This window comes from Grus americana, chromosome 7, assembly GCF_028858705.1.
Source record: "Grus americana isolate bGruAme1 chromosome 7, bGruAme1.mat, whole genome shotgun sequence".
Lineage (NCBI taxonomy): Eukaryota > Metazoa > Chordata > Aves > Gruiformes > Gruidae > Grus > Grus americana.
The window spans coordinates 9,064,157-9,088,772 of NC_072858.1; the positions used below are offsets into that span (position 1 = coordinate 9,064,157).

Genomic DNA, 24,616 nt, shown 5'->3' on the forward strand with positions numbered 1-24,616 from the left:
AAATAATAACAGTAAGTTAATTCCAGGTGATGTATTTTCAATAAGATAATCACACCCCCAAGATACAACAGGGATTGATAGTATATCATGCCTCCTTTTCCCTCATGGGAAAGAACTACATCTGTCATTCTCTATTTCATAATTCACACAGTGCTAACAGTTTTTAATTATAAGGACAAGCTTAGACTCAAAATAGTTGCCAGCTTCTGCTGGATTTCAGAACCTTCTATTAGGCAAGAATTATCATTACCCTCACACCTTCCAAAATAAATTGCAGTACATGAAACACAGAAAAACTTGTTACCAATGCTCATATTTCAAGCCAGACACAGAATATAGACATAGATATATATTTTAATTCAAAATATATTGTACAACTCTGATGGAGACTATTTCATGTTGCAAATTCCTGCCCAAACACATGTACATTCTTTAAATCAACTTTCAAAATGTATATAAACTATATGATATGTATATTTTTAAAAAATCACATCAAAAGTTCTTCTTGCAAGTAAGACCGGAAACTTGAGATGCAGTATTTTGGAACCATTCATTCACCCCCATCATGGCTGAGAAACATTAGTTAAGTACACAAAATTGTATAAACTGTCTCCAGGTTGAGCTTTAATAATGAGTTCTTATCACTTTTATGTTCTAGGTATAGATACACCTTAGAAATTCAATCCTCTGTAGACGGCGGAAATGATCCCCCAGATGGACTGGCAGGATTTAAAGTTAATATCTCATTAATACCAAGTTTTTTAGTAGAGATAACAAGTGAAATTTTGTAACAAATCTCTCAGTCATCCCCCTCCTACCATGCTTTGGTTTCTACCATATTCCATGTCCATGAACTCAATTTCACAGGAATGAAACCAAAACAGAAGACGGCCAGAGGACCGCAAAGGTGATTGAGGGACTGGAGCATCTTTCATTTTAGGAGAGGCTGACAGCTGGGATTCAGTCTGGAGAAGAAAAGTCTCAGGGGGGATCTTATTGACACCTATAAATACCTGATAGGAGGGAACCAGACTCTTCGTAGTGCCCGCTGACAGAACAAGAGACAACGGCCACAAATTAAAGCCCAAGAAATTCCATCAAAACAGAAGAAAACACTTTTTCACTAGGAGGGTGACATATTGCTCTGCTGTAGGTGCACATGTACTCTGTGCTCCACCTTTGGACAGAAACAGTGAGTTCAGCCCAACTTCAAGAGTCTGCCCGTACTACTGTATGCACTCATCTCCAACTTGGATTTATATTATGCACACACGCTTTTGTTTAAACAGTTCTTTTAAATACATAAGTACCATGCAAAGTTTTTATCAATCATTAGCTAATTTAAATAAATAAATAATCAATCTATGGCTTACAATAAAAATCTGCTTAAAATACAGAATTTTTAACCAACTTTTGTCATGTTATTTTTACGTATTAACTGAAATGATGATATTAGAGCTTTAAAAACCAACAACAAAAAAAGCACCTTGGCAGTATCTACTCTATGTTTAGGGAAATAGCTGTGCACTACTCTTTTGTAAAACATGCAGATTCTAAGTGGAACAGAAAGATCATATGAAAACAATATAATCCAGTAGAGCAAATCCATGCTGCAAAATCACAACCCTATAGAATTTATTAAATAATAAATCCACAGCATGATTGATTCGGAGTTGCTTGCTCAGCATATAAATGTTCTTGCTGATGCTGACAACAAAAGAATACCCATCACTATTTCCATGAAGTATGCATTTTAGACAATTGAATTTAAAAACACTTATTGCTTAGCCCCCATCTCCAACATACAGCTGCAAGAGCAATTTTTCTCTCAAACGGAGCTCACTACAAATGGTACTTTAAGTTAATGTGTTTGCTTACTTCAAAGACTACTGAACAAGTAGCGGCACATAGATAATTTCTTTAAGACACCTTGCTGATTTTTTTTTAAAAAAAGAAAGCTGTGACAATGCCATTAAATATTGAGGTGCGCTACTTTAATTTTGGTAATGTGCAAGGCATAAGTTGTATCAAAAAAACATATACATATCTAAAAAATACACATGTATCAAAAATTCTTTATGCATCAAAACACATATATTTTTTTACAGAATGTATATATGTTGTATAGGTTTTTAAAAAAGGAGATACAGGCTTTCTCAGGCAGCTAGACTAAGAAATAGCAAGTATAAACATATCCTAGATATAACATTGTAATGCTCAATTTCACTCTAAATGTTCACTTATGTAACCCATTAGGCTACCCATATGAGAACTGCCCTTCTGAGACAATTGCCTACAGTAGTAATTTTACAAAACTGTCTAATCACTTATTTTTTTAGAAACGTATATTCGACTGGAAGCCCTTGATACCCTTTTAGCATTCAACAATTACTTTTACAGGAAATATATCCATTCAACCTTTGAGACAGACAACGTAAAAGCAAACAGATGCGCTCAACAACACTTACGCAATATCACTAATTGAGTAGCATAAAAATTATGCTAAAGAACTTCTGTGAACCTATGAGCAATAAAAATAAATGTACAAAAACCAGAAAAGATGGTACTAGGACTGTTGGACATGCAGTACTGTCCTTTTATCCAACTGTCATTTTATAGTGGCATAATTAATCTTCATAATAAATCAGTCTTATTAGACTAATTAGCTCATATATAACTAATTTTATTTTCATCCTTCTTGGTTTACCTTGTGATTTATCTTTCTTTGGTCTCTCAAACCAACTTATTTTTCACAGTACAATAACAGCACAGAAAAGAAAACAACATTATTAAGAGCACTTTATTTGGAGAAAAATTAGAATTGCTTGAAAAAGAAGTAATTACTAAATCTGGCAGGCTAAAACTTTTACTGGGTTTAGTAAAAACTAAAACAGTGGGTGGTTGTTTGTTGTGGGGTTTTTTAAAGGAAAAACACAAACTAATGATTTTGAATACCTTCATCTTTGCATGTCCAATGTGAGATGTGTTTAACATGACTTTTTCAGACACCAAAGGCTTTTGTACATTTACTTTTCTAAAATTGTGGTTTTTTAAATTTTCTTGAAAAAGACAGCAGGTTCTCTACTGGCCATTTTGAAAATTTTGGCCAAAAACCTCCTTTCATCAAAAGACAGCTATTTTTTTCCCCTCTCTCTAAAGAGAATGTTTAACTTTCTAGATTATAACAGGAAAAAATAAATCAAAGATTATTATAAGGCAGTATGAAAACCAAAACAATTTAAAACCGCTCAGTAGTTATTCACAGTGGTTTTAAATGTCAAAAAAAAAATCCAATCTAAGGTGAAAAACAACTAAAATCAACAACTAGTGATTGCAACTATTTCTGTGTATTTGGTCGTTCAGAGTAAAAGCCCAAAGAGAAATGCCTTACACAATTTATCAGACAAAAACGCCACAAAATGTAAAGAAGTCAGCAAATCATTTCCCTGTGTTAGCCATTAGAAGGTACAAAATACAGCTGATTTTTAATGCATTCAACTGTGACTGAAGCTTTTTTCCCCTTAAATAACTAATGCGGTCTGCCATTGTAATGTATTGCGTTTACCACTCTGAAAATGAAGGCAGAATCGACTGCAATCAAACAGAAATGCCATTCCAAGAGTTTTTTGAGAATCTTCATTCTACCAGTTGGAAACCGAGTTGCATGATACCTCAAAAGCTATTTTCTCAACAGCCTCTAGGGTGTTTCCAAGGCTCCTTAGGGAGAAGGATGACCATTTCAATGCAAAATGACTACTTCTTGACTTTTCTGTCCTGGTAGCATATTCACGTGCAGGGATTCAAACAGGTAACTCCATGGTCTCCTGTTACACTGGGAGGTTCTGTCATACTTCTCTGACTGATGTGCAGTCTCCGATCTAATTTAAACTGATGGGTACATTAACCAAATTAAAAATAAGAAAAAAAAAAATTCTTTTAGGCTGTAAAATTGCAGCCAATGACAAAAGATACCATGCCGCATGTTACATGTCAGAGTCACCAGCTGTCAGGAGACATATTTGTGGGTTTTCCTGGAGAAGGATTACAGAGAGAGATGCTGAAATTTCTGACTGACTGTAGATGTCTTTGCATTTAAAACTATGAGAATAGGGAAGCTGTGAGTGGCTGCAGTACCAAGAGAGCTGCTCAGCATCTGGAAACATTGATCCTACAGGTCTTTTCCAACCTAAATGATTCTATGATTCAGAAATTACAAACAAACAAAACGCATACCTTTTTTTTAATTTCTTTTAATTTCTATTGCATTTGGGACAAGATGACACTGTCTGTAGTCAAATGCTTATTTGAGGATCAAGTTACAGTGACTTAAGAAAATGTCATCTTCAACTTACAACTGCCACCCTCAGTCGGAGGCTTGCACCTTCTCAGACTAGACACAGTAGCTACATGAGCTCTTGACATCTCTTTCCACACAAGGTAAAATATGTTTTCTTAAAAGAGGCAGACAAAAACCACTACTTCTGGACTGCTGAAAGTTTCTAAATCACACCCCGCCTTACTCGTCTGGGAACATCTTTTGGAAAGCAATGAAACAAATTTCATTAGCAAGGTGAACATATTGATACACAGCTCAGCACATCAGAAATATATTTTATAAATATTCCTTATTCCATAAAATAAATTTATAGCATGTAAACCTGAAAAAACCCACAAAAATAAGAATGCAGAGCAACTTATCACTGCCAAAAACTATGTTACACAATAACATGCAGGAGGACTTGATCACCTACATCAGTGAAAGCAATAGACTTGTCATTAATCCTTGTGAAAAGATAAAATAAGCAAAGAGATAAAGGAATACAATATAAATCAAACTACTGTATCTCTTCAATATCTATAAAAGTAATAAGTGGTGATCAATTAAAGGATGCCTGAATTCTTAGATCTCAGGCTAAGATGCTGAACAAGCACAAAATGCCTGCTACTAAAACAGATTAAGATAGTACAACTTGTTGCTCTTCTTTTTACTATTTCAGATATTTGTTGCATAATCAACCTAAAAAAAGTTTAGATTAAGTTTATTAAATATGCAGTATTCATTGTACATTTGTAAAGTTTCAGAAATAGGTTTGCCTTCTTTTATTTTTCTTTTTTAAAAAGCTACCATGTTCTCACTCCACTTGCATAAATCAGAATCAGCTTTGCTGGATGGTGAAGTTACCTTTATGCAAAGCAACATACTGTAACAAACAGCTTTAGGAACAAAACTATAGTTGATAAAATTGGTTACTAGACATAGCTACACAATGACATGGTGGTTGTGCAGAGTGGAAAGAAAACTTTGTTATGCAAGAGAAAAAATCTCCTTCAAAGGACTCAAAAAGACACTTCAACTAACTTATTTTAATCACTTTTAAGAATAATAAAAAGAGTTTTAATGGTCTGAAACCACAAGACTTGGTTGAACTTAACTTATTACTTTCTGATTACGGTGACAATGAAATGTTATGTAATTGGGATGGGAAGGTATGCCACCTTGGATAGCCAACTCAAATTGACCAAAAGGATATTCCATGCCATATAATGTCATGCTCAGCAATAAAAATTTGAGGGAGGGGGTAGTGGTCTGGGAGATAGCCATCACTCGGACACTAGCTGGGCATTGGTCCACCTGTGGGAAGGTGGTCAGTGACTACCTTCACTTGGTTTGGCTTTTCTCCCCGTTTTCCCTTCCCTTGTTAGACTGTCTTTACCTCAACCCCTGAGTTTTCTCGCTTTTGCTCTTCCTATTCTCTCCCCACCCCACTCTGGGGGGGCAGGGAGTGAGCAAGTGGCCGAGTGATGTTTAGCTGCTGCCTGGGGTCAACCCACCACACTGCCAGGTAGCAGTTCTGCACGAACACCAACTTTATCAATGGCAATCCTAAGCTGATGCTTGAGCAGTACTTTCCCGTTCTTCATGTTCCTAAAAATCAGACCGCTCTGCAATCAACACCCATATCCTGATTTAGTAAGTAAAATCAAATTTAGAGAATCAAGCATTAGCTTAAAAAAAAGTTGCGCTTGACAGGAGGTTTATAAAAGTCTTCTGTATGTAATCAAGGAAAATCATCAAAAAGATTAAATACACTGAACAGACATCCAGTCAAAACCTTATGGAATCCTACAGCCACCCAAATAACCTCTCTCTGGAGGTTAATCATGGGGAATGTTACATTCAACAGTTTTTTCTTTTTTCCTCCTATAAAATTATAAGGTATCTAAACACAGATAGATAATGACACTTTCCTTGAAGTATATCTCCAGTCCTTCACCTAGAATTATTCTGAGCATAAGTAGGTTATGGAATACAAATATATCTATAAAAAGGTTCCTAGTTTTAGTTGAGGTTTTCTCTTTTAATTGACAATTAATTATGCTAGAAATCATACTTTATAATACAGGCCTAATCTACAACAAAGCAGAAGGAAAATTATATGTATACATGAGAATTAGTAGCAGACTGAAAAGTTTGCTTAGCACTTTTTGCTTTGCAGTCAAAAAATAACTGGAACAGTAATTTGTTAAAGAGGCCTTTTTCCAAGTTCCTCAACTAACTTTTTCTTATAGCAATCCACTTTTCTTCTGCTTTAGCAGTACAGAACTTGGAATATATTCTGATTGGAGTGAATTTAATTTAAATTCATATCTAAGCCCAAGTACAGGCATTTTCTTCACTCAGTATTCAGACAATCTTAAACACTGTTCAATAAACAGCATTCACTAAAGAAAGGAAAATAAATTTTCAAATCACCTTTGGGGAAAAAGGTCGTCTTAAAAAAAAAAAAAGAGTGCTTATTCTAACTATTCTAACAATCTCTCTGCAAAAAGCAATATGAAGCTTCTCTTGAATACCTTATTGTGCTATGATCTCTTTTCTTTGTATTTCATATGCACCAAGAAGCTCTCTACCTACTACTAAAAACATATTCCAGCATTTTAGTTAATATTGAGTTTTTATTCTATAATAATGTATTGTATAAAAATGAGCAATTGGTGTCATTATCTCTATTCAACACTTTAAAGAAAAAAAGAAAGGGGAAAAAACCAAAACCCACCACCACTACTGCAAAATGGGATTTCTTGACAGCTCCCTCATTTGTTGAAACCTTGGGTTATTTTGTTTGTATAGGATAAACAAATGTTTTCTGCTGGAATTTACCACCACACGTAGGCTTTTCTATTTCTGAATAATCTTAAATTACAGCCTCTTATCACAGAGTTTTGCTATGAACTTGTGACCCACTGTTTCTTAGAAACCAAGGTACAAGATAAACAGTAGAAGTGGAAGAGAATTATTTTTTTATTATTTAGTTCCATATTCTAGTACCTGAAGATGGTATGAAGCATACCATACTCTCTTTTTCACCAATCTCCAATATTTATCCATTTTTATGTAAAATTTCTTTATTCACATAGACTCCGAGGGTCTGTATCATAAGCTTCCGATCCACTGAATATCTGTCATTTATGTGAGTAAACACAAAGTGTCTGGACCAAAAGATGTTTTTTATTTTTAACTGCATAGATTTAGTCACTGTGAAAAGAAGGCCTCTAGAACATAATATTTAACCCAATATAAAATTTCATCTAAATTTTAGACATCTAATGATGGAATGCCCAAACCCACGATCTTTAATGCATTGGTGAATTCCATAAATGCAATTCTCTATATGCTAGACATTAAAATGGCTAAACAGAAAAACTGTATAAAAAACCCTCTGTATCTCAAATTGCCATATCATTCTCTCAAAGAGTCAAAACTCCCACCAACTCATGTTCATTCCTAATTCTACTTTAGGAAGATGCAGAAGAACACGGTTTTGCTGCTGTTTATGCTGCTAGTCAAGGATACCGTGTTCCTTTATGCTTTCCACATTTCTGTTAGTTTGTCCTGCAGATGAGAGTTAAAAGCTCTTCGTCCTCACTTTTAGTCATACCTTACATAGGACTCAAGGCCCCTGAATTATAAGATTTTGGACCAGAAACCTTTTCAACAAAGAATTCCCCTGTAGAAGAAAAAAGACTAAATTTACAGCTGTCTACAACACTAGTACAATTCACCTACTCACCTCTTTTATGATATCAATTTAAAGAATGAATATCACTTTAATAGTGCTACTAAAAAACTAATAAAACAAACTCTATATAGTGATGGAGTTTACTTTTCACCTCTTCTGAGTTTCACAACAGTGTGAGTGCTGACTTCTATGGACAACACTGGACAAAAGCATCCAAACTCCAGGCAAAGTCAGGATGAAATGTACAGGAACAAACATTTTGAAGAGTAATACATCATTGCAAACAGGGGGTAGTGGAGTTGGTCCCTACCCAAACTTTCTCTCATTTTTCTGCTTGTGCTAAACACAGCACCAAGTCCGGATCCACCTGACACCAGAGGAGGAGGTTAGCTTCAACTAAAACACCAGGTGTAAGAAAACTACAGGGTCATCTTTTCCAACTACTAGCAACTAAGTGTTCTTGGCTTGTTAGTGTTATCTCGACAATGAATATCTTTTACTGCTTCTGCCCGATATTTTCCTCTTGTGCCTGTGCTGCGTTCTAGGGACATGTGTGTACACACCCGTCTGCTGCAAAAATTGCTGCTGTTATCACCAGCCGCTGAAAAGCATGAGATGTATCAATGATTACAAGACAGCTTAAACTTGACCAAAACCTATGAGACTTCTACTAGTACTAACTGGACTCATGCAGCTGAAAACATCGCAGCTTGCCTGTTTTGAAAATTTAGATACAATAGAGGAACCATTTTAAAAAAAATGCAGAAAAAGTGGGGTTTTTTAAAGTCTCTTAGAAATAATCTATACACTGTTTATTACAAAACTAAATGTTGTGCTCCAGCTTGGTTTTAATTTACCTGACTTCAATAAGCAATTTTATATGACTGCCAGACTCAATGGGAGGAAAGATTGATGATTGCTTGAGAGGCAAAATTTAGATGTCCTATTTTATCAGAATGATTTAATTATCATTTTATATAGAAATGCATTATGTTATATCAATTTGGACTGTGAAGATCTGTCTTTTGTTTTTAAATAATACATGATATGAGCAAAACATCAGGTCATCACTCCCTGAAGATTAATAGCTAAGAACAGCAACCTTTACGTTATTAAAACTAACTATTACTACAGGCTAACAAAAACATGCTTTTGGACATGTGTCACCACTTCGTGGTCATAGCAGCAGAAAGCATTAATGCAAATAACGTAAATGAATACACTAGTTAAACTAGCTCTATTAAAAAAAAATTGTTCCAACTACAAGCATATAATTTTCTAGAGGTTATAAAAAACCGATCAATTAATTCTCTTTAACATGTAGCTTTATGGAGCTCAGGTATTTTTTTTTGTTTCCTTGGTTATCACAGCTTATAATAATTCCCACATATTTTCATCAAAATGATGGTCTGTATGACTGTTCCCCACAGAGAATTACCATTAACAGATGTTGGAAGTGATACCAGTGATGGATATTAGAGGCTTCAAGGGCAGGTTACCAAACGAGATTTCCGTACTAAGGCATTAGGCTTCCAGCTTTGGAAGTTTGACACCTTGGAAGTTTGGGAGTTTGACACCTAAATTGCGCAAAAATCAAATTATTTCATCTGCTCTGACTACTGAAGGTTTAGTCGACACTGACTAAGGAAGTCCAGTGTTGACTCAACTGGTTGTCAGGATGGAAATGACCCTAGGTGCACTAATAGTGAAATTCTTATGCAAAAGGGGGATGCTCCTTCCAGCACCTTGATTTTAAACAAAATTAACTGTAGTTCATGTGCTCTTAGCTGATCTTAACATTGGGCTTATATACGGGTAGCCTAAGCATACTATACACAGAATTCAGGCAATGTGCACAGAATGCCCCATTTCAGAGTACAATCAGTTTAGGCAATAGGTGCTTTGATGGTTAATTCATCAAGAACAGTAGTTAGGTGCATGCAGGTAAAAACTATTAGATGCCTCAGTCTTCTGGAAAAAGCTTATTTACTCATTGATTCAAAAGCAACCATTTGGCTCACTCAGGTCAGGACTAAAAGCACGTGCAAAAAACAGGGATACGACCATAAAACCTTATAATAAAGGCACAAAATACAGATCACAGGGCTAGAAAAATCAGTACAAGCATTTATGCTAAGAATTGTAATGAACAATCAGGCAACAGGAATTTATTGTGGGTTGGGGTTTTGGGGGGCATTTTTTGTTTGGGGTGTTGGGTTTTGGGGTTTTTTTTTTGGCTGCTCTTTGTCTCTTTGATTTGGCCAGAACTGCAAATCAGTCATCAAATGCTCTTTTGGATCTCACGGTATGAATTCAATACTGTGATCCTCTAACAGCTACTAGGTGATAGTCCATCTAGCATTTACGACTTTTTAGTCCACTAAAAGAGAAAGAATTTTGGGGATAAAAGCTTTACCACATGCACAGCTGTTTAACAGATCCAGAACCTGGTAAACAAGGGAAACACACACACACACACCGCCCCCCCAAAAAAACAAAAACAACCCCAAGCCAAACAGAAAAGGCAACTTGAACTTTATGAAGAAATGTACTGGTTGCCAGACCTCAAAATAACAGCATAAATAAAAAAAAAAATAAAAACCAGCATGAATACTCAATACCAGCAGAGGTCAACTCTTACTCAACCCTCAAAAAAAACCAAACAAAACCCAAAAAAACCCCAAACAAACAAAAAAAAACCCCCACAAACACACAATTACTTGGATCAAGGTATTATGAGACACTATTCCAACTTTGCGTAGTGAAGATCTTCAACAAGCCAATGACTATGAAGACAATGCAGAGGTTCCTTGTAAATCCCTGTTTAAACACTTGACAAGACAGGAGCTTAGTGGTAACTTAAATATAAATTTGAAAAATTCTTGCAAGGTTTTCCAAGATAGGCTTTATCCTCCCTTAGGACTGGTTTGTGGATCTAAAACATGATGAGCCTAAAGCTACTACAAGAATCTATTACAGGTGCTGCATTCCTGTAAAACAACAGGACGTGAAGAACAGGAGGTTTTGAACCTCTGGGTTTTAATGCCTCAGCATACAGCACTGTTTTCAAATCAGAGAATGGTTGAGGTTGGAAGGGACCCCTGGTCCCTGGTCATCTGGTCCAACCCCCAACTAGAGCCAGTTGCCCAGGATGCTATCCAGGAGGCTTTTGAATATTTCCAAGGAGGGAGGGTCCACAACCTCTCTGGGCAATCTGAAATGTTTTTAGGACACTAAAATGCCCTTTTCAAAAGCAGACTATAAATTTCATCTAAAACAAAACAATTATCACTTTCCTACTGCTTAGACAAGTGGCATGAACTATCTCCAACAACTAGAAATAACTGGAATACTTAAGTGTGGTGTTAAAGAGAACAAATCCGCCAGCTGTACAGCCATTTTGTGACAGCCCCGAAAAGTAACCAACGTCCATCTGGGCCACTGGTCAGCGATGGGACTCTCCTGACAGACAGGATCTTCAATTTTCATTTTAGCTGAAAGTATTTGCAAAGGCCAGGATTGCTGCAGAATCTGCAGAAACAGATGCCACAAAACCAAAGTGATTTCAGGTTACTGAAAAAAAATCACTTGATGAGGTTTTAAATGTAAGATTTTATTTCTCCTTCCAAAAACTATTTCTCAGGCCAACAGTATCTGCCTAGTTTTGCCTGTTTAAAGTAGCACCACAGTTCCCAATACTATGTTATATCAGCCTCCAGTTGTTTTGAGACTAAAATATAATGTCATTGTGCTATGATATTTACTGAATAAAATGATTCTTAGGGAAATAATTTTTTCCACTTTTAAGTTTACTGCCATAAACACAGTCATAAAATACTTATATTCAGAATAGGTTGATGCTTCTCTACGCCTGCCCTATGCAGTCCTGAACTACAGGTAATTTAAAAGCTATGTAGTGATAGTGTTGAAGTGAAAAATTAAGACTGCTGTTTTCTGTTCCCTCATTTGCTTGCATAACTCTCTGAAATCCAGAAAAATAAGTCTAAAGGGAAATTACCAGGTATCTTTCTATCAACTAAGTAGACAACAGCATATTTTAGTTTAAAAAAGAAACTGAATATTAAATTGTTTTCGTTGTCACGCTATCAACTTTTTTTTTTTTTTTTTTTTTACGAAAGACAGGTCGCTTTCTGCAATGTCTGAAACTATGTAATTTGCTGTATTACAATTTAATATTGAAATGCTGTGCACTGTGTATGTATACACATATATATATGTGCACGTATATATATTCTAAGAGTATGGCTGGGGAGCAAGCAGAAAGACTGCTCTGTAAAATTGTCCTGGGCACTATGGGTTACTTTGTACTCTTTAGATGGGAGAGGAAACTACTTCTTCATGGGTGCAAGTAAAAATGATAAGAAGCAGAACACCTGAAACAGGAGTAGAAACCAGGATATTTTTCAGAAAAGAAGGGGCCTATCGATATCAAAGAGCAGAATCAAAACAAACTGGAGGAGAGGAAAAAAAAGAGACTTTCCCAAGATCTAGTGTGGATTGTATGGAGTCTGACTCAGCTTGGACATAACAAGAAGTTGTTGGATTGGAAAGAAAACTGGGATGGGACACCCACCTTGAAATTATTTGGTAGCAAAAGGTAGATCTATTTCCAATTGGTTTTCTTTAGTACATCTCCCCTAGTTTTCCATAGATAATCTTCTTCAGGTTGATGTGTTCTAATAAATCAGACTACAGATTACTTCAAAGAATTTGCAAGGTTCCTTAGATGTGCTGCCTACAAAAAAACCCCACTCTAATACACATGTGGTCCTTAAGAAAAAAAAAATTAATTTACTTTTTTTTTTTTCCAAATATCTAACACACTGATTGTCCTTTGTGCACTATAGGAACAGCGCTCTGTTCTTGATAGCACCCATGGTAGCTTTTAACAATATTTCTTTTGCAGAGACAGGGGAGGAAGGAAGGAGGGAAATAAGTATCAGCTCCTCCACGGACTGTCATGATGAAAACATGTTACAAAGGTTGCTACTGCTGAATAGGTAAAACTGTTAGAAACAGTGCCAGAGAAAAACCATCCATCAATCTACCCAGTAGACATCTTCTAAAGTTAGTTAGAACCTAAAACCCAAGGAGATAATTTTCAGTTAGCTGCCACGATGAGTTTAACATCTTTCTCACGTGTCTCTCTCATAGACACCAGATGTAATGACTTCTGCCATCCTCTGCCTCTTCTCTCCAAACCCCCACATCTCAGATGTCAGTTACTCAGCAGAACAATCACATTCTTTGAGCAGCAGGATTTGAACACCATGGATTTTCCTCTTGTTACTGAAGATACATCTTAGGTTTCAACATGTAACTAGTAAGTTTTATTTTTTTTTTTCTTCTTTTAACCAACAGAAATAATCACAAATACTTATAGGCAACTCTTTTATTGCTGGGCACAATTTCACCTGTCAAGGTACCTCAAAGATAGTCTAACAATCTAGTCTTTTATTGGTGCCTATCTTTTTTATTATTATTATTATTCTCTTGAGGCACTTACAGTATATATCTGTAAGCTGGATGGGTAATGCATAGATGCCCAAGTTCATGTGGAACAAATTCAGGAAGTAGTATGTGTAGATGTACACACGTACACACACGTATATCAGTATAGGTGAGAAGTACTGAGTTACACAACGTACAAAAGCAGCTCAGATTTATACCGTCCTTCACACTCTGTGTACTGCAGGAACAAAAAAGGCACCCAGACCTCTCATCTTGCTGCAGCAGACGCTACTGACTCGATGCACACATGGCATACACTCACTGTTCGTTTTTGCTAATAGTTTCTAGATCTAGTAAAAAATTCAATGTTTCCAATAAACAATTAACTTCACATTTTCAAACAGAACAATTACAAATCAAATGTGGGAGGAAGTTGTTGCCTTTAGTATAGAAAATCTCCAACTGTATGATAGCAGAGAAGGGGACAGATCTATAAAGGCAATAGAAATGCTACAGATTTGTGTAAAAAAATTCACCCATACAGCTCATCTGGTAGGAGGCTTTTATAGAATGGTCATCAAGTGTCTTAAACACCATGGCTTTTAAGGCTGCTTAGAGAGCGAGCGGCGCAAGTTAAACCACAGTGTTCCTTCTGCACTGGTACTCAGTTTTACTCCTACTGCAAAAGCAGCAGCAATGGTAGTACAATTATGGGAAAACTGAAGGTTGCTTGGGATGTTATCACTTTATGAAAAAAATGGCACTACAGCAAAGTGCTTATGTTATCTTATTATTAAATGTATTATACATTCACAGCGTGTCTCATAAGTTACTGTAAAGAATTCTCTCCTGGCATCTCATACATTTTAAGAATAATTTTTAAAAATACCATGCATAACAAAAATGACAAGATGATAAGCAGCTAGAGTAATTTTTTTTAACATTGACAACTAAGTAGATGATTAATAAGTTTGAAAATAATGCTAAAAAATGTCGCCAAGATGACATAAAATTGTTCCAAGCAATCTCCCATACTGTTTTTTCCTGTTACTTTATGCTGCAGTCTGTAGTATACCTATAACTCCATTTTTTCTAGAATTTCTATAAAAACATTGTATATTTCCCAGACACGCAGTACACGACAGAACAAGACCTTGAAGAAAATAACACTTAGAGAAACCACTAAGACATCAAGACAGTATCTGTTCCCATCTACAGAGCTGTTTTATTTCCAAAATCCATCAATATTTAATGATTAATTTTCTATCACTGAATTTTGATATTCATGCCTTCAAAACTGTACCTCAAATGGGACTTGAGTATAATTTTTAAAAAACTTTATCGAAGTGATTTGGTATATCTGTCCTCCAACTCTTCACCATCTCAGGCTACAAGGCTTCCTAGGTTTCCTACATCTGGATAGCTTTACCTCCTCAGAGGCAAACAAGGCTGAGCTGCGCATCTCTCACCCAAGCTTCACCACAATGCAGAGTGAGAGCGTGCCTTATTCTGTAAAACAACTAGAGGGTTTGATTCCTTAAATATTTCCGGCACAGACTGACCGCACTGCCTTTAGCACTCCAAGGGCTGCTCATGCATTTGCACTCAAGACCAGTCAGATAAAAGGGATAAACAGAACTGCAGCTTGGTCTGGAACCCAAAACCTGTCCCTTGCTCTACTCCATGTTCAGAATTCACTCTTATTTTCTTGCACATTGAGCCAACTCTTTAAGAGGATGCTGTAACTATCTGGTAACTTTGATGTTACTATTGCTTTAAACTTTTCTTTGCGATACAGGGTCTTTAGCTTACAAATCTTATGCATGCACACAGGGTCTGGACTTACTAATTTGTGCACTGTGTATCACTTATTTCCAACAAAGAATGCAAATCTTTTTGTGTAACTAAAAATATATCACAATGTAAGGTAACAAATTAATTTCATTTTATATTTTGGCTACCCGTTTCACATCACAGACATCATAACTACCTGAAATGATTCTTAATTAGTATAAGAACAGATAACTGTAATAAATTACAGTTATAGAACTTTTTTAATGTAAAATAAAAGGCTTTCACTATTTATTACTGATTTTTTAATAGAATGCAGCAATGGACCAAATATAAAAATAATCCAAACTAGATATTTGCATCATGAAATACTATAAAGAATTGAAGGAGTACATACATCTTTACTGCAAGCTGCATGTTAGGACTACTGAATATAAAAATCATGTATACACCAAGAATACGAACTCTAACTTTCTCTGTATAGAAGAGAGACTTCAAGTGACAAAATTTAAATGAATAATTGATATTAGGCATGTTTTTTTAAGAAGAAAAATTAGATTAATTAAGTATAAAAAATACAATCAAACTATTGCCCATCAACAACCAACATACCACACTTCTGACACAAAAATAAACTAGAGTGAGGGCCAATTACAGAGTAAACCTGCACTAGATGGAAAGCTTTTTATCGCCACAATAACAAGAATGCTACAGATTCTAAAGTAAGTAATATGTAAGACTTAGGAATATCTTTATTAAGCGCTCATAGTATGGCCAATACCCACAGTCATTTTGCTATACATAGATCATTTTCTTTTATAATCGGAATACTTTATGTTTAATCAATACCTCCCTGCATTCTAGCTCTCAGACTCCAAGAATCTTTTGAAAATTAGGACTGGAAAAGAAAATGTGGCATCTGCTAGTCCACTGCCCTTTTCCAAAGCTAGACAAGTTAGAAAATTTTAAAAATATAGCGTAGGTGATAATGCAGATTTCATAACATCTTTAGGCAATGTATTTTACAGTTTAATCAGTAGAAAGTTTTCCTTGTATTCTACCATAATCTCTCCTGTTGCAACCTAATCCTATTACCTCTTCCTCAAGCAAAGCAGGGGCATGGGGGAAGGCACTTTATTATCATTCTCTCTTTTCAGCTTCCTTTCACATATTTAAAGCCTGTTATTATGCCTCCATCTTTTCTTTGTCCTTTTTAGGTTTGTCACATCTACTAAGCCGGCATATCAGGATGCAAAGTGAGTCCTTAGATTTGTTTTAAAGCTATTGAAATGTCAGCAATTATAGTGAGCGAAAACCCAGAAAAGTCAATTTTTTTTATCCATTCTTTAATCACAACTATTCAAAACCTTCTGAAACATGAATTATATCTTTTTCCTATAACAGCTGTTACTCATTTCATAGTAATTTGATAGCATAACACTATGCAATACCACTATGAATGTATCAGTTATCTGATGACAGTTGTAAAGGCATCATTATTCCCAGAGTAGAATAAGGAAAATAGTTATATTTGTACAGAGTTTTCCATTCCTGGACAAAGGTCAGAACAGAATTGATCGCTCAGGGGTGGACAGTCACCTTCTTTTAGATCTTTTTGAATACCTCCTAGAAGTATAAACAGAAAGGGTTTAGGACAGGATTGGCATAGTTACGGGGGAGGGGAAAAAAAAAAAGGACTAAAAGGCTTGCTATGCATCTCCTTCTCCTTCCTTTCAAGATCATCAGGGATCCAAGGAACAACAAAGGTTAATCCAGCCTATAAAAGGAAGTTTTTCTTGCAAATCTTTTTGATCTCTATCATGTATAGTCAAACTAAGTTGGGAGGTCAGATTCTACCTCTACATATATCACAGCAGAAGAATACAGGTACTGAATACATAAGTACTTTTGCCAGGAAAGTGGGGAAAAAAATTCTTTTATGTCATATGTCACGAGCATGTTAGGAGAATAATTCTTAGTTGTTCTCCCAGTGTACACCACTTTGTCTCTCAACTGTAGAGACTGAGTACAACCTCCTTTCCCAGCTTCAGCTGCTCTCCAATTCATAACCAAGTTACACTCTTGTAACTATAGCAACTTGTTATATGAATATTATAGTATTACAGATGCACTTTAAGAGTTATAGTCATTATCTTGTCATTCCTTTAAAAAAGTTTTCAATCTGGATCCTCAAATAAATAACTCGGGAGCTCTGAGGAAAAAACACCACATGCTCAGGTAGTCTCAACCCTCGTACAGAAGGATGAGTCTTAGTAGAAAAGAAATGTTGGTAGAGTCCAGCCAGAAACTCAGCTGGCTGCAGCAAAGTGTCACAAGATTGGACTATGAGGACAACTGTTTTTTAAGTTCTTCATGATTTCTTTTTTTTCTTTGATTGGCCTCATTTTCTAATTATTTCAGTCACACTGAAGTTCAGCTTTTGACCGGGTTGCCCTTTCTTCCTCTCATATTTTTTTCTGGTGCTTTTACTTTAGTTATGGTTTTAATTTGCAGCTATTTTTGAATATTTTTTCTGCGTTACCAAAAGCATTACCAGAAAGAAGAAAAATAAAAAATAAAAAAAAAATATGAAGTAAGAAAGAGATGGTTCTATTTGCACACTGCCTGATCTCAACTATGGTTCCAAAATCATCTTAAATCCAGGTAAAATTTATTTGACTTATCTATGGATCACAATATTTTTTCCTGCAGAAATCCCTGGCCCACAATTTGGGCACCTCTATCACAGGAGCAAAAATCATGGTACTGAAGAAAATCTAACAGTTCATAATGACTACTTTTATCAAAATGTCTTAAAGACTTAACAGATTTATGGGCTCTATACTACAAAATATAACATACCAATGCACATAAATCCTCAAAATAATTATCATATTTATTTTTAAGTCATTCTTTAGTCTAAATAGCTCCTGTTAAAATCATGTCTATCTATAAAAATACATACTCTTACAGACTAGGGTTAAAAAAACAAGTCATAAAATTTATAATTTTACTGGTCTTACAAATTGATTTTAGCCATTATTGCACTACACATAATTCACTGAAGGTGATGGAATGCTTATTTGGTTGATAGCTAATGTATCCCTGAAGAATGAAAGCTATATTAATGCATCATTTTGCCATAAAGGTGCTATAGACAGCAAAAGAACATTTTGTCAACTTCAGGAAATAAGAGAACTATTAAGAATTATTTAAAGCGTCATAAAGCACCAGCAAAATGTGCAATTGTCAATAGGAGTAGACATTAATCTTTTCATCCCCTTGAACGCACTTTCTACATATTGTGCTTGAGTTTACCAGATGTGCAGCTGTATGCATTGACTACTGCATGTTAAAGTTCTGAAGAACAAATGAACCCTTTGAAGGAATAAATATTCCTTGTGTAGTAAAGGTCCAGTTAAAGAAACGTTAATAATAGAGAAGAAAAAATCATGGGACAAAAGTTTCTAGCACCCTCCTAGATTCAATCTCAACTACCTTAATGAGTTTTTGTACTGAATACATCCCCCCTTCCCCCACTTAGTCTTAAGGGAAGGAGTTATTGTCACCTTTAAAATCACCCATGCAGGTAAAAAAGCAGCCCTACGCCAATATACAAAAGCCACCTGGAGTATTGGACTTCATCCTCTTTCACTTGAACGAGAATCCTCCAATGCAGCAATTACAAAACTAAAGATACTGAATAGGTTAGGGTACCTTACCATCCACAGTGTACCAGGCTTTGCTATTTGAACTATACATGAATAAGACTTGTCAGTCTGTTAAATGCATAATTTTTCCACTAGCATCACACATTTACACAAATCAGTGCTATCAGATATTACGGTAGATACTGAACTTCATTCGTAAGTATTTTCTCACCACTTTTAGGAGGACTGTTTACATGGAATGAGATGACGACTCTCTGAAATATCAGGATTTAAGGAGTTGCTCCCACAAGACAGGTTTTTTTCTCCTCCTTGCCCTAACTGGGAGAGCATTTTTAAATTACCATCTTGTTCTTGGAGCATCCAGATCAAACAACAACTGCAAAATGATGATTCTGAATGCAAAGTTTCTCTTAAAAATATTACTCTGATTCTTGAGTCATTAATTTAGATGATCAACTCACCTGTATTATTGAATAAACATTTACCCTTTAAAGAAAAGTTAATTTCATATTACATTTAAAAAGTTAAATTCACCTTACATAAAAACGTAATTTCAAAATTTTTTTTCTGCCCAGCAGAACGACTTACCTGTACACTGTCCTCCATTTGTGGGATCTCCATAATATCCTGGCATGCACGTTTCACATTGTTTTCCTGTTGTTAAGTTTTTACATTGATCACAGACATTACTGTTGATGCAGGTGCTGTGGCCATTACACTGGCAAGCTAGAATATAACATTTTAAAAGCCATTACTAAATTGCTCTTGGGAACAAAATCATTCTTACATGATTACAAAATTGCAGGAGAATGTAATTCTGAGGAGTTTAATCCTGACTAATGACCAGCATATGTATTTGTACTTTGACACAGAACCTCTTTAGAATAGCACTGTGACAAGACATGAATTCACACAAAAGACCACAGAAGTTGACTGTGTAGTGACATGTGAGCTTAAGGTGTGTGAGAAAGTCTTTTTTTGCCATTATGAGTGACTGAATTCAGCCCTCATAGCTTTAAAATGCTGCCCAATTACTTAAGAAACTGCCAAGAGGCAGTAAGTCACCAACGGAGACCAAATGAAAACCTCCATACCTACATGCAGTCTGCTGTGAAGCATTTGAAAGGCTACTGTGATGGAGAGCACGAACAACACGCTCCAACTTGTATCTACTGGGGAGACAGAACTTACAAAAAAATTAACCAAAGACGGTCTTATTTTTAACAGTTCTGATCCCCCAAAACCTCCAGTCCCTCCTCACTATAGCTGACTTTGGTGAAAGTAAAAATCTAGACTCCCATTGACATAATTTTTTTACATCTGAACTTAAAAGCATAAAATTTGTTTTTGTCAAACAACAAAACTCCAAAACACTGATCTTGTACCACACCTCCTCTGCAGTGCTGCATGCTTGGGAGAAACTCAGAAAGTACTGATCACTACTGCAGCAAAATCACAATGCGAACGCTGCCAGAACCGTCGATCCTGCTGCCAGGATTCGGCTGAACGACCGAGAGGTTTTGAAGGATGACCTCTCTGGAGAGCGGGACCTTAGAGCTCACAGTGCGCAGCAGATTAGCGATCTGCCAATTACAGCAGCATGTCGAATGTCAGACTATGTCAAACCTGTCTATCAGCGAGTAAGACTCAGCAGAGAGCAGCTATCTCAGTAACATCACTCTAAGTTTTTATTTATTTATTTATTTGGATTCTTAATCTAAATGTCACAGTGACTGGTGTCTCGGCTAGGAATAAAAAAAAAAAAAAAAGAAAAAAGAGATTCTCACTGCATGATTTAAAAGTTTTTAGAGCTGTTTTAGAATTTAGTAACTTAATAAATTTACAGTCATTGCCAGGCCAGCTTGGCTCATAAACCATTACACCTCCCAAGTTTACAACCTCTTCCTTTTTCTGTAGCTATGGCTACAGAATCTTATAAACAAGTATCAAACATTTCTGTACTACTAGACAAGAAGTTTTCTCACTGTCTTGAATAAACGTCCTTAGAAAATACAAGTTTTCTTCTTCCTAAGAATACTCTATTTTTAGACAACTTTGTGGTGTCTTCCTCCAAGCAGTTTGCCATCCTGCGCTGTTGTTGCCTTTCTCAGAAAAAGCTACACGAAAATAGCACGAATTGCAGCTCCATTTTGGGCTTTGTTTATATGTCTTAGACATCGAATGACTTAAAGCAAATGTTAAAAAAAATGCAGCCCAATAAACCAAAAGTAAAAACATATAATGCATTAAATAATTGTTCTATTAAAGTAAAGTAAGACTGCTTAATTAAGACTGTATCATAATGTGGGGAAAAAGTTTCATTCTGACATTCTCTAACTAGTAGGTCATTGATTTATAAATTTTCTATTCTTTCTAATGCTTAGTTCTGTATTTCTTAATTTTGGTGAAAGCAATCTTAATTAAACAATTTTCTAATTGTGAGTTTTAGTTTACTGCAAGTCATCATATCCGGTCACAGCTGGTAGCTCTTAATTCTTATATTTTGTTAAAGCAAAGAAAATGGAAGAGATTTTAAATCAAATTGAAAAAATATATATACAATAAGAGCCCATACAATCTACAATTGACATGGCACACCATTTAAAAATGATATTATATATTTGCTGATTTTCCTAAAAATATGTATCTCTGAGAAAAGTGAAAATCCAGAACTGCACAATTCAACAACTTTCTGCAATCAAACTTGAGACAACAGTATTAAATAATTAAAATAAACAGATGCTGTAACAAGCATTTAAATAAAAACTAGGAGTTAAATTTTTAAAAGTGATTTTTTTCCTTAAGTGATTTTAATGTACATCACTGGCAGCAACAGAACAATTTTCCTCACATATAGAAATGTGATTTAGCTGACTCTACAGTTAGGCTGCCCCACAGATAAGCAATTAATATGTCTAATTTGTTTTTGACCTCTGCGTTGAAATAGTTGGTGATGCTGACAAATGTTGATAATTACAGTTTTAAGAAAAACTTAATACTAGAAAAAAATATATAAAAAGCATGTCTGCATTACAATCTGGACCTAGTATAAAGATACTTCAACAAGTTTTAAACAATCTAATTAGAATCAATTCACATTACTTTTCAGAGGAGAAATTTAGGCTTTAAAGACAAACTTGGACTTGTATTCCTCCTAAACTGCTCTTCTCATAAGAGGAAACCCCAACACTATCTATTTTTTTTTTGTTATATCATATTTGCAATTTTATTTATAATAATAGTTCTGTTAAAATACAAACCTGATCAAAAAAATAAACCTGTATTGATATCAAAAGAAATATTATGACAGCTGATTTGAGGAATATTGATTTCAAAATGACCAGTAACAAAAAGAAACAAATTTTTTATGCTACCTGTTCAATACCAGTTTTAAAAATTTGAACAAACAGCAAATGAGAATGCATTTTAAATACTTAACACAATTGCCCAGAGTCACTATAAAAGGCATGGATATGAACTACAAGGAAAACTAAGTGCATACGTGAATGAACATGAATGGTTGAACTAACTATTCATCAACGTGGCAGAACAATCTTCAAGGCACATGTTATAACCTATTTGTTTTTATTTTCACCCAAACTGTTCAGTAAGTTTATAAACATTTAGTATCAATTCTATCTTATTTCAAGTACATCAATGATTGTTGTGCTAAGAATAATAAACTGTGTTAGTATAATCCATTACAGATAATATTTTAAGAAAACGAAAACAAAAGCCAAAAGGAATAAAGCCTACAGCCTATACCAATCAAAAAGAAATTTCACATCAATTGAGATTTTAGTTCTATGACTTCTGTAGGATTTGCCTCCTACACTCATAAAACTAGTGGGTTTTTAAACTAAAGTGGAACTTCAGTGAATTCTTGGTCAGAACACACCATGAATACAGAATTTTATCCATGAAGAATAAATATTAAACAATAAGGTGATGAAATCTTCCAACTCAAACATTTTTGGCAAGCAAAACATATCTCCAGTGCTAGATACTACGCATTGCAGTGAAAGTCTAACAATGCACTTCTTATCAACATACCTGTATTTTAACATACAGACTAAGGTTTCCATACAATGTAGAGTCATTCTATTGTTTCCAGGAATTTACTAGAGGCTTCTTTGATCAGGAAACAGTATGAGATGGGTTGGAGTTTTTTGGTTTTACATTTCACTTCGTTATTCTAAAACTTTTTTTAAAAAATTCTACTCTCTACCTATGTATTTAAAAAAAAAAGTTGCCAAAATAAAACTTTCTTCAGAGATTCTGCTCTCTAAATAATATACACATACATATATGATACACATACATACATATAAATATATATATATATATATAAGCATGCATATATATGCATACACACAGAGAACATGCTGATGGAAAAAGCACCCAGGAGAGCAAGGAAACACAGCTGCATACACCCATAAAAGTTTCAGTCCTAGAGAAGCTCCAGCTCCCAAATTTGTCAGCAGTAGGAACACTTGCTGGAAAAATAGCACAATTACACCATTTCTTCTAAAAAAAACTTTTCAAGCTGTCTTTTAAACTGTATTATTTATTATAAACTACCACTGGAGGTCTGTCAAACTCCCCAGTGCGCTTTTCGTTTGCCCGCACTACTACGCTGCTTTCGGTAGGATTTCGGTATTTCCACACGGGAGGCTGTACCAGCTCAGCTTCCACTCTCGTAAAACACCTGACGTCTTGCTTATTTTTCCAATGAACTTAAAAATTAAAATACTATAATCAGATTGGTATGGCTTAAATTTAGACTTCAGAGATTCTCTTTAAGATTACAAAAGCATACATTTTATTTACTCAAAATGTCTCAAAGGTAGACTGGAGGCACAGGTCCCGTATTTGGCAGCCCCCCATTCTCGCAGCCAGCTGGACTTTTGCGTGAGCAGCTGGGACACAGAACTGCCTGCTCCTGGCCATCAGCGGTTGCCTATTGATAATTTCTCCCCAACTGCACTCTTCTTTGATGGATACAGAAGCCAGAAGAAAGCAAAAGCTGAAGCAAATTCATGTAGTTGGATTTGAAAAAGTAGAAGGATGGGATGGGTGAAAACTTATTTACAAATAAATGGCAATTTTGGTTAAAGTATTTGCATTAAATTTCACATGTGAACCTTCATGACAGTGAGAACATTTATGTTCAGTAGATAGAGACTAACAAACTATATATTTAGAAATATTTTGGAAAAACAAATCTGTCATGCAAGTGTTATTTGTATTACTCAAAATCATTATGCTAATTTGGTGTGCTTAAACAAAGAAACATCTTTTATTTCATATAAGAAAGAATAGAAGCAGACCTTACCTGGGCACTGGATAAAAGACCACTCATAATTTTTCTCTTTTGGACAGAGACCAGCATCAAGCACCATTTCACTAGAGTGCATGCCAACAGGCTTCATTGGGCCTCTTGATGATCCTTCCAAACATTGTCCTTTGCCAGTGTTGCTGGGATCATTACACCACCCGCACCCAGGCTGTTCCAAACACTGTCCGCAGGTCCTCAGTCCAGAGCAGTTTTGAGCTTTATTGCATGGAATACAAGATTAATGCAAGGGGGTTTTTGTTTTGGGTTAGGGGTTTTCTTTTAAAAAAGATGCTAGGATTTTACAACAGCTGATGAAGAAACAA

At 35.4% G+C, this 24,616-nt stretch overlaps 1 protein-coding gene across 3 annotated transcripts in view; it reads right to left on the bottom strand.

The window, feature by feature from the left end:
* ATRNL1 (attractin like 1) overlaps positions 1-24,616 on the bottom strand; it is a 520,884-nt gene that overhangs the window by 359,202 nt on the left and 137,066 nt on the right. For all 3 annotated transcript variants that reach the window (XM_054832653.1, XM_054832656.1, XM_054832655.1), the window contains 2 exons: positions 24,291-24,509; positions 19,544-19,681 (listed from right to left, as the gene is read on the bottom strand). In XM_054832653.1, the coding sequence (XP_054688628.1) occupies positions 19,544-19,681; positions 24,291-24,509 (357 nt within the window). The remainder of the gene's footprint in view (positions 1-19,543; positions 19,682-24,290; positions 24,510-24,616) is intronic.